Source organism: Lutra lutra, chromosome 18 (assembly GCF_902655055.1).
Source record: "Lutra lutra chromosome 18, mLutLut1.2, whole genome shotgun sequence".
Taxonomy (NCBI): domain Eukaryota; kingdom Metazoa; phylum Chordata; class Mammalia; order Carnivora; family Mustelidae; genus Lutra; species Lutra lutra.
Window position 1 is genome coordinate 708,636 of NC_062295.1, and position 12,098 is coordinate 720,733.

At 67.1% G+C, this 12,098-nt stretch overlaps 1 protein-coding gene across 3 annotated transcripts in view; it reads right to left on the minus strand.

Annotated features, from left to right (window-relative positions):
• The window catches only part of LMF1 (lipase maturation factor 1), an 83,705-nt gene that overhangs the window by 1,101 nt on the left and 70,506 nt on the right, over nt 1–12,098 (minus strand). For 2 of the 3 annotated variants that reach the window (XM_047713326.1, XM_047713325.1), the window contains 4 exons: nt 10,581–10,748; nt 695–878; nt 426–579; nt 129–312 (listed from right to left, as the gene is read on the minus strand). In XM_047713326.1, coding sequence (XP_047569282.1) covers nt 129–312; nt 426–579; nt 695–878; nt 10,581–10,748 — 690 coding nt within the window. The remainder of the gene's footprint in view (nt 1–128; nt 313–425; nt 580–694; nt 879–10,580; nt 10,749–12,098) is intronic. The other variant, XM_047713328.1, reaches the window with a different exon arrangement.

Below are 12,098 nucleotides of genomic sequence, written 5' to 3' on the forward strand. Positions count from 1 at the left end.
AGATGCGGGGTGCGGGGTGGTCACGTGAGGCAGCGACCGCACCCCACCGGCCACACTTTGGGCGTCCCCACCGCGGGGGCTGCAGCCTTGGGAACACAGCCGGTGGGGAGGACAGCAGAGGCCCTTACCTGGAAGGCCGCGAACCACATGAGCCAGTCCAGGCGGTGGTGGTAGGGGGAGATGAGGCACGGCCGCCGCCCGGGGTCCCCGGGCTTGCACTTGAACTCATAGTCCTCCCACACGGCGTCCGGCGTGCTGGCGTTGAGGCTGGCCGTGCCCTGCAGGATGACCTCTGTGCGCTCCTTGGTGATGCTGTGGGGAGACCGAGGAGGGGGCTCTGGCACACGGAGGGTCGGGGGGTCCCTCAGGGCCCCGGGTCCCCGTGTATGCGCAGGGGCTGGGGCAAGGAGCCGCCGTGCCCGTACCTTCCGAAGGCGCCGTACGTGTTGACGATCCTGAGAGGGTTGAAGGACGTGTTCATGACCTGCGTGGGACTCAGCAGGTTGACGACCACGGGGACACTGAGCCAGGCCACCAGGACGCCCAGGGCCACATGCACCGCCCGCCGCACCATGCAGCCTGGTGGGGGGCAGAGAGGGGGACGGGGGGCTGAGCTCTGCTCTGGGGCTCGGGCCCTCGGCGGCCCCTCACTCCCAAGCCGGGACTCTGGCTAGTGGCTCTGCTGTCCACTCACCGTATCTCGGGGGGGGCCGGAGCCCTCGGGCGGCCTCCTCCTGCAGCTTCAGGACTCGGCCCTTGAGGCAGCCAGGCCCAGAGGGAAACAAGAACCCCAAGGTGAGGTCATCGAAGCAGGCCACGCTGGGCACCATGGTCAGCCAGTTCAGGAAGCTCAGGTTCCCGCTGAGGACGAGGACCACCTGGAGGGGACGGGGCGGTGTCTGAGCCCAGGCCCAGGGGGACGCTGTGGAGGACGGGGCGGCTGGCGTGGGGAGGTGTCTGGAGGGCCGGGCCCCGCGCGTGTCCGCGCCTCGGCTGGTCGCAGGTAGTTCTTACTAGAGCCCTGCGGGGCCCCAACTTGTGGACACCTCAGTTCTGGCCTCTGGGGCTGCCGGACGCCCACCCACCGACCTGGGAGCTGGCGGCTTTGTGGGGCCTGGGGCTGGCGTTTGAGTGTGGGGCCACCGCGATGGTGACTGTCCACAGGTGTCCTCAGTCCTGCGGGAGGTGGACGAGGCTCTCACTGCGCACCCAGAAGTCCGGTGACGGGCCCTGTCTGGCCGCCCTGTCCTCCGAGCCGTGGCCCCAGTGACTCTGTGTGAGGCCGGCCTGGACCTGGGCACGTGCTGGGACGGGCTTGGCTGATCCTCCCTTCCGTGTGGCTTCGTGGAGCCCGACCTCCTCCACTTTCTGGGCACCGTGAGCTGGGGCAGGCCACTGTCCCCTCAGAGGCCTGGAGCAGCCTCGGCGGGTGCCGCCACAACGTCTGGGGTGACACGGGGTCTAGACGTCCAGCGTCCCCCCCCCCCCCCCGTGTCCCAGTCCCGCTGGCTCGTCTGCGGACTTGGTACTCACCGCGTGGCGGCAGCGTCCCCGTGGGGCTCACCCTAGAGACAACGTAGCCTCTTGGTCTTAAGAACCAAGGTCACAAAGTCTCTGGTCGGAGTGCGACGGCTGGGGCCGGCCGGCGGGGGGGCTGCGCCTGAAGCCGCCTCGCAGCCGGGCCTTCTGGAGCGTCCTCCTAGCAGCGGTGCGTGTTGTAGGCGGTTTAGTGACTTAAAAATAATCTCTTCGGTCTGATTAGGACGCCGTCGTTGGGTGCTGGAGGGTGGCGAGGGGAGGCTACTGTGCCCATGCCCTGCCCGAGGGCACCAGGCTCTGCCAGCCCAGCCAGCTCTCAGAGGCCGTGGCCGCCGAGCGGGGCCCCTGGGAAGGAGGCGTCCAGGCGTGAAGAGGCGGCCCCGCGGCGGCACGGGCTTGGGAGCCCGTCGGGAGCCGTGCGTCCCTGGCCACTCGGCATTCTCCGCTCCTCAGTCTCCTGGACACACGTGGGAGGTCGCGCGCCTCTGAAGCACCCAGTGCAAAGGCTTTTCCCAGATGCTGACTCTTGTGCAAACCACCATAAAACCCAGAAGCTTCCATCCCAGACTGCCCCCAACCCCCACCCTACGACCTGTGAACTGACCGCCGCCGCCTGTCACTCTGCCTGTTCCTGAACTCGGTGGGCTCCGGGCTCTGCAGCTTATGTGCTGTGCAGCCCTGCCTCTGGGACCCCGCGTAGCCGGCCGTGGCCCGTGCGTGGCGCGTAGGTGGCCAGTGACAGCATCTCCAGAAGGGGAGGAGTTTGCTTTTCACTGGGTTCCGAGTTACCGGTCTCGAGCTGCACAACCCGTGCTGTGCCCGCGTCCTGGGCAGCGCTGGCTTCCTCCGGGCTTCCGAGGACGACGTGCCCCGGCTGTGACGTGCCGCTGCGAGGCCGAGGGCTCTTCCTCACGAGGACTCGGTTGTGGGGCTGCAGCGGGGATTCTGCGCGTTCCAGAACCGTCCCGGGGCGAGTCCCGGGAAGGGTGGAGGCAGCCCGAGGCTGGAGAGGAAGCCGTTACGGCGCTCGCCAGCCACCGCCTGCGCCCCCAGGAGCAGCGAAGACAGGAGGGGGACCTGGCGAGCTGGGCAGTGGCCAGACGTGTTTCCACGGCGACTGCGAAAAGTGGGGAGACCAGAACACCGCACGGTCGCCCCAGAGGCTCGAGGAGAAGGGCCAGAGTTCATCCGCACACGTGACCGAACGGACGTACTTGTGCAACCGGCGTGACCTTCAGAAGCCCACGGCCGTCCACCAAGCAGAGCAGGCTATCCCCTGGCGTGGGCGGGGGTGTCGAGGTCGGGCCTCCCGGCAGCCGGGCTCCCACTCGTCCTCCCCAGCGGGCCTGTCAGCACCGGGCGCTGGTCTGCTTCAGCTGTCCCCTGCAGGAGGTGACCCACGGCCGACAGCCTGCGTCTCAGCCGGGTCCTGATCCCAGCCATCGGGGACGAACGTGAGGTCCCAGACGCCAGCCTAATGAGGGTCTGGCAGGAGGAGCTGTGCTTTCGATGGGTCGTGTCAGTTTTACGGATTACGACGGCGTTTTACGAGGTGTGACCTGAGATGTGTGGATTCACGGCTCTCCCAGGATTAACTTGGAAACCCAGTGTTCTTGGTTCTGAGCCCCCACATCGATGATTTCTCATCCTTCACTGTCTGCAACGCTAACAGCCCCCGGGCCGCAGTCTCTCCCCCAGGCGGAGCCCCGGGGCTCCTGCCCGAGCCGAGCCGGTGCGTGCCACATCCCTGTGCCTCCTGCCCGGGGGCCTGACTTCCCACCTCGTCTCCCCAGGCCAGCAGGCCCCTCCCCCTCCTCTCAGCTCCCCAGTCTCTCTCTGCTGCACGAGCAAGTGACCGGGCGGGCAGGTGTCCCCAAAGCTCGGCTCTGCGTCCTCCTCTCAGGAGTCTGGGCCGCGCTCTGGCTGAGTCTGGCAGCTCTCCGCGCGCTCACGGAAACGTCCTGTTTGTCTGGATCCCCGTCAAGACGCGACGGCTGGTGTTCTCGGTGCAGCTCTCGGGCCACAGGGGAAGGTGGCGGCTGCAGCTCCCTCCACTGCTCTGTGCGGCCCGAGGGCTGCCGAGACAGTGACCTTGCCTCCGGCCCCCACGGCCGGAAGCCCGTGCTTGTGCTGGGTGGGGCGCCGGGCAGGTGGGGGGCCTCACACCTGCCCCTCAGAGCCCCTCTCGCGCTGCTGGCCACCAGCACCCACCTCTAGCCACGGAGGGCCTGTCTGGGCAAACCCTCACGGCGACCCGCAGACCGCCCGGACACACGGCCACCGTCACCACTAGAAGGCCCAGCAGCGGCGGGGCCAGGGGCCAACCTCTCCATGCGTGACCAGCCCAGCCGGCAGCCACGCTGAGACACGGTGTCTCCCCCTGGCCCCTCGCGGCGTGCTGAGAGCCCACAGCAACCCAGGCCCAAAGCCGCCGGTCTGACCAGACGCTCCTGCGGAGAGCACTCGCTGCCCGCGCTCCCGTGTGTCGCAGCCGAGCCCCGGAAGGACCCAGTGCGGAGCAGATGGGACCGCTGCGCCGGAAGGTACCGCTGCGCCGGCAGGTGTGTCTGAGAAACCCTGAGGGAAAGCAGACCCGCCGGCCAGCCCCAGGGGCCTCTCGACAGCCCTTACACAGGACCTTACACAGGACGCCCCAGCGGAGTGACCTGCCCGCTCACAGGGTCCCTCGTGTCCTGGGATGGAGTAGACGTTAAGACCGTGTAAGCATTTAGACTGAAACGTGGAGGGCGCGGGGCAAGTCGCCCGTGGATGCCGGGCCTCGGACGTGAGTGGAAGGACGGCGCAGGGGGTGTTTCCGCCGTGTTGCGGGGCTGCCTTCGTGCAGGTTCGCCCGCTCACCCCTCTGGAATAAAGCCCAGCTTGGGGCGCAGGCGGTCACGTAGTGTGGGCACAGCAGGTGTTGGAGAGAGACAACGTGCAGCCGCGGGGTCTGGCTCCCCTGAGAACGGAGCAGAGCCCCGGGGCCCTGTCTGCCCAGGCGCCGGGCCTCCCCGACCTCCATGTGCAAACTCCCAGCGGTGAGGATGGGGGCAGAGGAGAGCCCAGGGAGCCTGTCCGAGGTGCCCCGTTTCCTCCGGCATCTCTGTCCCGTCTGCGTCCCTGGAACCATCCGATCCCACACTCGGGCACACCCTTCCTGCCACTTGCGCGGAGGAGAGCCCAGCAGGCACCAACTTGGGAGTTTCTCAAGACTCCCGCAGAGCCATCGGTCACTGGCGGGCCACCCCTGACCGTGCCCTTTCGTCCTCGAGAAGTGGAGTGAGCCCCTGCGTCCCAAAGCCACGACCCTTCTGCGCCATCACTCAGTGGCTCCAGGAACACTGACTTTGCATCCAGGGCGACTGGCTTCTCAAGGCTCAAGGGCTGGAAGGAGGGAGCAGTGCTGCAGCCGGACGGGGGACAGGGCCAGCGACGCTTGAGCCCAGGCAGCCACGCAGACCCACGCCAGCCTCCGCCCTACCTGGAGGCAAGTAGTGGGCCTCCGCCCAGGGAAGGAACCCTTGAAGGGCAGCGCTTGATGTCGGGGAGGTCGAGGCGGCAGGCTGGCGCTGTGCCAGAAGGCACGCAGGCCAGTAGGCGCAGGGACGGCCGGGGTGCCCTCGCGTCTGCCAGCCTCGGGGTCCCAGACGACATGGGCGGAGACCTAGGGGAAAGCCAGGCAGAGACCCCGCGTGGCCCTGCCCGGAGGAAGGCTAAGCCAGCCCTGCCTCAGAGGCTCCGTCAGACCCGGCCGGTACGGTGAGCCGGACCTGCGAGCAGGAGAGCTGCTCGGCAGGGCGGGATTCGGCACCGAGGACACGGCGTCCGCACCCTCACCCACGGCCCATGGCGGCCGGCGGCCCGTGGGGGCCCGAGGACCGCGAGCCAAGGAGAGGGGCTCAGGAGAACAGATCGGAGGCGGGAGGAAACCTGGAGCTGGTGGATAAGCGTGTCCGAGCAGCCCCTGCGAACGAGAGAACGAGACGCTGGTCACGAGCAGGAGAAATGCGGAAAGTGTGAAAAGAACCACACGCACTCGGAGAGCGGCAACGGGGCGGCTCCCGGACGTGAGGCGAGTGGGCGCGGGGACGGCAGGGTCCGGAGGCGAGGTGCCCTCTGAGCCAGAGCACGGACCGCGACGGGACGGGATGCCCGACAGACGCACCGGGTGCCACGTCCTGGGAAGGGAGGGCGGCAGAGAAATACCGAGATCACGTCCCAGAATTCTGATTTGATGACCGTGACGAACGGATCAGACGCCTACGACACCACCGGTGGGGTTAGGGGCAGAGTCACACGGTGAGCACGGGGGAGCGCGGCGGGGCCCCGCACAGATGCACAGCGCTGCCGCAGGACCGCGGTCAGGCTCCGAACCACGGTGGTAAAAACGTCAGGGGGCGGGGACTGGAGGACGCCCGCCCGCGGCCTCTCCGCAGGGTCCCCGGGGCGACTCGGGGCTGCGCGCAGGGGCACCGGGTCAGGAACGGCCCATCTGTGTGTGAATAACTTCAGAACGTCTTTTCGGTTCCCTTACAGCGTAGGCGTCCCGGGGACACACGTGCTCGTGGGCAACTTTGTGTGTCCCGGGACCCCGGCTCTGGGCATGTGGCCTCTGGCTGTTGCCCTGGTGATGGCCCTCACCGTGACCCGTTCCTGACTCTGGCCAAAGTCACAGAGGGTGGAAGGAGCAGGACGTGGTGGGAGGCGGAGGCAGGAGCCACCTGCCTCTGAGCACCTGGTCCCACTGGGGGGGGCGCCCGCTCCGGTCCCTTACAGATGCTGCCCCTGCCAGGGTCCCTCCCTCAGACTCGAGGCTTAATGTCACAAGGCGGGGGGCGTCTGGGCCTGGGCGGTTCAGCTCTCCCGTCGAGTCTCACGTGTACCTCTCCAAGTGGACAGCAGCCCCGTGGCCTCGCAGAACCGTCCGGAACAGCTGTGTCAACCCAGCGTAGGAGGCGAGGAGCACGTCCGCGTCCCCAGCCCCCCCCAGAGGAATGAGCGGAAACAACAGATCCGGAGGTGTCCCTCGGGCTGTCGGGCGCAGGAGAAGCACGGCCCGTCAGGACTGAGCCTAACCCCCACGCCGCGCACTGCTCCCCACAGTGACCGGCCCCTGGCACAGCGCGGGGATCCCTGAGAGCTAAGCTGCGGCCGTGAGGCTGCGCCCTGCAGCCCCCACGCTGGAGCCCCATTCTGCCTGGGATGGCGGCGGACCAGCTGTCTGGCCGTCCTCTCTGCTCCGGAGAGCCGGGCAGGGCACTGGACCCCGGAGAGCGGCAGTGCTACCATGGCTCTGGCGAGGACTCCTGGGACGTGCCAGGTCTCTGGGGGACAGAAGGCAATTGCGTGAGCTGGTCTTCTGGAATAACGTCCAGAGCTGCGGGTCAGCAAGGTCCAGCTTGGGCCCTGCCCTGCGCTCCTGGGGCACCCGCTGTCCACCGTTACCCACCCGGGCAGCAGCTCCCAGAGCCGGGTCAGGGCCCAACCCCGAGGCTGCTCCTGGCTGAGCCATCCACGCTTGAGCCCTGGGCCCCTCCACGTGCTATGGGGACACTGGTGGCCTGGGCTGGGGTTTGGACTTGCCACTGAGCCGGGTCCAGCTAGCCAGTCGCCGGCCTGGAGCAGGAGTCCCGCCACGTGCTCTGTGGACAAGGGCACTCAGAGGGTCCCGGGTCGGAGAGTTGAGTCTGCCCCAGGGTCGCAAACCTCCTTCACTTTTTCAAGTGACAGGACAACTGGCTTCTCCTTGGTACTCGTCACAGCCGGCCGTCAGGTTTTGGGGAGAGACAGCGGGAGGTGGACACTGCTTCCCCCAGGCCCAGGCAGGTTTAGCGCCTGGAGAGGGTCCCTAGCAGCCTGGAAAAGCAGCCAAGGTGGGCAGGGGGGCTACTGAACGCCCCACATTCCCCTCCCCAGGCAGTCGTCTGTCGCCATGGTGACCACAAAGCCACGCAGAGCCCCACTCCCGGCACGGCTGTGCAGGGCTGGATCGTCCGAGTCACCTTGGAATTGGGACAGCAGGGGAGGGTCCGGCATGAGGTGGTGCCCACACTGGTGGACCCCGTCGGGTGCTCGAACCGGCCCGGAGTCGTCGTCTGCTGGCTTCGGACTGTGGGAGCACAGGGCTCAGGGTGGGCGCGGCAGGCATGCGGCCCGTGCGCCCCTGCCTACCGGGGGGGCCCTTATCGGGGTGGGGGGCGCAGGGCTCACCGGCCCGGCCGAGGCGCTGCCCTCGAGCCAAGTCCGGCTGCCTGACGCGTGAACTGTGGCGCGCCCAGACCGCAGAGGGTTGCTCTGCGGTGGAAGTGAGCGCTTCAGCCGGGAAAACGAGGACCCCCGAGCGTGCGCTGCTAAGTGAGGGCACGTCTGGAGAGCGAGGGTCCCGGACGCCCGCAGCCACGGGACGCCCTGGAGAATGCTGAGCTACGGCGACAGCCGGGTGTCAGGGGGTGCCCTGGGCTTGAGGCGGGGAGGGGTCTGGGAGCACAGAAGGCTCTCAGGGCGGTGGAGGGACTGTGACTGACAGTTCGACAGACACTTGTCACTAGACGTGTCCGAGCCCAGAGGATGCACAGCGCCGGTGACCCTGCAGCGAACTCTCGTAATCCTGCTGGTGATCAGATGTCTGGGCTCCTAAGTCGACGTGTCACGTGACACGGATATGGGGATCCTCTACCGACGTGTCACTTGACGCACCGATGTGCGGACCCTGTACTGCCGTGTCATGTGACAGTAACTTCGGGACCGTCCACGCTCTGTGCTGCGTTTTTCTGCAGATCCGTGGCTGTCCACAACGAGAACTTTACTCCCAACAGCGGCTGAAGCACTGGGGGCGACAGCAGGTGGCAGGCCCGGGCCTGAGCTCTGGGGCGGCCGCGGCAGCCGCGTGAGGGTGAAGTTTGGGCGTGGAGTCTGTGCAGGGAGCACTCGTTCACCCGCGGGAAGCCACGTGTGTAACCGACGAGTCAGAAAACGGACGCCGAGAACGACGGAACACGAGGGAACACAAAGATGTGAACGTCCAAAGATGCCAGCTGAGGCGGCTGCTCCGTTAAGGACGCGGCTCTGCTGTGACACGCAGCCCCGTCCCCAGCACGACGTCTGCTGCTACATCTGCCTTCAGAAGAGATGGGCGCGGCCCGACCGCCAGCCCCAGGGGCCGAGTCCCCGTCCCCTGGCAGCCCTGCCTCTGTCCTGCTTGCCGGGAGCACAGCCGGGCAGGTCACTGCCACCACCGCATGGCCTGCAGCGACGGCCACGCATGGTGCACGCCCACGCCGGCCAGGCAGCCCCGGGACGCATCACAGTGCGCAGGGTGACCGAAGAGGCGTTCGTCCTGGGAGGTGAACCGTGATGGACCACGTCGGCCACTCGGGAGCGTGAAGTGACCTCCTCACAGCGGGTGCAGAGAGAACCATGTGTTTAATTCAGTGACTAAAAATAGCACAAGGGAACCAGAAACAGATGGGACTTGGGGAAGGTGGCCCACGCCGGCATTCCCTGCTGGGGCCCTCGAGAGCACGCGGGAGCCCGGCGCTGGCTGCCTGAGCACCGGGACCGGAGGCAGGGCCCGGACGGCCTGAGCCGCAGGGAGCAGATGTGCGGAGCTCGACTTGCTGGCTCCGCTGCTCCGGGAACTGCCGCGGGGCGAGCACACGGCCGACTGGGACCGACTGGTGCAGAGGCCGGCGTGCGTGACGATGGCCGCGTCCGTGGCATTGGCACACTCGGGCAGCGCAGAGGAAGACGTCGCAGTTAAAGATGGCGTTTACAGTGTCAGAAAACGAGGTGCCTCGTACGAACACACCCCAGTGTGACCAGAGCTCCTGCGCCCATCACAGCCGCCGCGGGGACCAGCCTTGTGGTCGAGGACCAGAAGGCAGTCCCGTGACACTGCCGGGACTTCCCGCCGGATCCCGCACGCCGCCGCCCGCCCTCAGGCCCTCGGCCGCACGAGAGCCGACAGGACAAAGGTGGACACGCAGCACAGTCAGGGAGGAGGTGAAGCGAGGGGGGTCGGGGCTGGAGGGCAGGGGACGGAGTCCCCAGGATGCACACTTAGTGTACGTCACGGCGCGTGTATGAGAAGTGGGCGTTCCTTAACAGATCGCGTCCCTATGCCCGCGTCGTTGCAACCGTAGCAAGAAACTGCAAAGTGCCGCAGACTTAGCGGTTCCCGGGAAGGCGCCCCACCCTGAGCGCCTGCTTGACCCCGCGCGTTTGCTTCTGTACCGCGCTCGGCCGTTCTAGACTCTGGCAGCAGGACGTGGTTCGTGCCTTTCTACGTCCACCCGAGTGCATTCGGGGCTGTGGGATTTTGGAGCGCATGAGCCCCCTCGCAGCCTCCTGAATGTGGGGTCCGTCTGCACAACTCGCTGCTCTAGATACAACCGTGGTACCACGGGAGTCACGCCTGCCTGGACACGGCCTCCCTTCACACACACGCCCCCCGCAGCCTTATCTGTTACCACAAAGACTTGGAAACACCCGGAAATTCCACCGATGGAACAACAGATAAGCCAACTACGGGACACAGGGAGGGGGTGCAGCCCGAGGCGGAGGTACCTCCCCGGCCCACGGCCCGCGGCTCTCCCCGCGGGCAGGCGAGGCGGGGCATGCGCTTCCCAGAACGCTCACTCTCTGTGCCCTTCCCTGCGAGCTGTACCCCCGCAAGGACAGCAGCTACAACAGAGCAGTCGGAATCCCAGTTTTGGACACTGTCTCCAAAGCTAATGACGACCTCCAGGCCAGCTGCCTGAATTTAATTACAAGGAAACGGGATGCCTGGGTGGCTCAGTTGTTAGGTGTCTGCATTCCACTCGGGTCATGATCCCGGGGTCTGGGGATCGAGTCCCACGTCGGGCTCCCTGCTCAGCGGGAAGCCTGCTTCTGCCTCTTACCCTCCCCTGTTTGTTCTACCTCGGGGCTGGACGGCTGACCCAGGAGAGGGATGACCCCATGGGAGGAGCCACCTGCCTGTCCTCCCAGCGGAGACTCCTCTCGGGGACACAGTTACAGGGATGACGCAGGTGTGGGCTCACCTGGAACAGGATCTGTAAGGCCCCGTGGAGGGTACACATTCGCCGTCCGAGGAAGAGGAAGAAAGGCACCACGAGCTCGAGGAAGTGGTTGCTGAGTGTCTCGAAGCGGTGGACCCACCATGGGGACTGGTGCAGGAAGTAGGCCACAGGGTTGGGCACTGGCTGCGTCTGGGGGACAGAAGGAGGCCCGTGAGCCAAGCCTGGAGCTCCACCCCGCAGGGGCCCTCTGCCCCCCCGCCCGGCCCTGCCCCCCCCCCCCCCCCCCCCCCCCCCGGCCCACCGGCTGTCTCAGGAGAGCGTCCTGGCTGGGAAAGGCTCGGGAGACCAGTCCCACGGACCTTTCTCCAGCAGCTCAGATGCCTGTGGCCAAGATGCCAGACCTGGAACCGAGTGTCTCAGCCTTAGGGTGTGAATCATGGGCGCCCTCCCACTGCCCGGTCTCCTTTAATTCTGATGCTGACCCCAGGGGGCACCCTGAGTGTCCTGGGGACCCAGGAGCAAAGGGATGGGCACTAGGGGAACCCAGGTTTCAGGTCCGCGCTCACATGCGGGGATTTCCGCTTGGAGGCCGGTGGAAGCTGGGGGTTCCGGCCGCGTGTGTGTTCCTGGGAACAGCCCCTGAGCATGTGTGAGGGGGTGGGGGGGAGCGTCCCGGGAGGCCTGCAAGTTGACTCAGCCGTGGTGCTGGCCGCCCCAGGACCCAGCGGACAGGCCCTGTGCTTCTGACCGCAGTGGCCCGGTCTTCCCCCAGACCCCTGGCGGCAGCCTCCCACCTCCTGGGTGGGGACACGCGGCCATCCGTGAGAAGACCACCACCCAGAGCGCTCCGGTTCCGGGAGCTGCGTGCGGCCCGGTTCACCCGCCGTCCCCACCCAGGTCTGGGACCCAGGGTGTCCAAAAGCAGGTGTTGGGGGAACCCAGCCCAGGTGAGTGGCCTTGTTCTTCTTCTCGCCACTCTGGTTCTGAGCACAAGTCCCTCGTGTGCCCCGTTCTCCCTCCCAGGGACTTCACGCCCGCCCAGTGTGGCCATCACGTCGCCATCTGAGTGAGGGGAGTGCCAGGGCGGCAGAGACAACGGGCAACGGCGGTTGGGCTGACCCGGGTCCAGTTTTGAAACTCAAACGTGTTTCTGGTGCAAAACGACGTCTACTCGTCACAGGTGCTGCAGCCCCTGGAGCCCCGCGCCGGCCCCACCCGGCTCCCCAGCTCGGCCCGGCTGCAGGCTCTCCTACCCCTACCCTAGCCGCGTCCCCCCGCCCCCGGACACAAGGAGGTGCCCGTGCCACGGGTCCAGGTGCGCAGGCCCGGTGCTGTCCCCGGGGCACGGAGCATCCTGCCTGGACACGTGGGGCGGCGGGATCAGGTAAGAGGCTGTGGGAGGAAGTCGCGCGAACGGCAGCCCTTGGCTGACCGCTCCCGCCCGCCACTCAGGGCCGGAGATGGCCCCGGGAAGGACGGCAGGCAGGCAAGGGCCACTGTCCCGTCCAGTTCGTTCCCTTGCTAACTTTTCATTCAGAC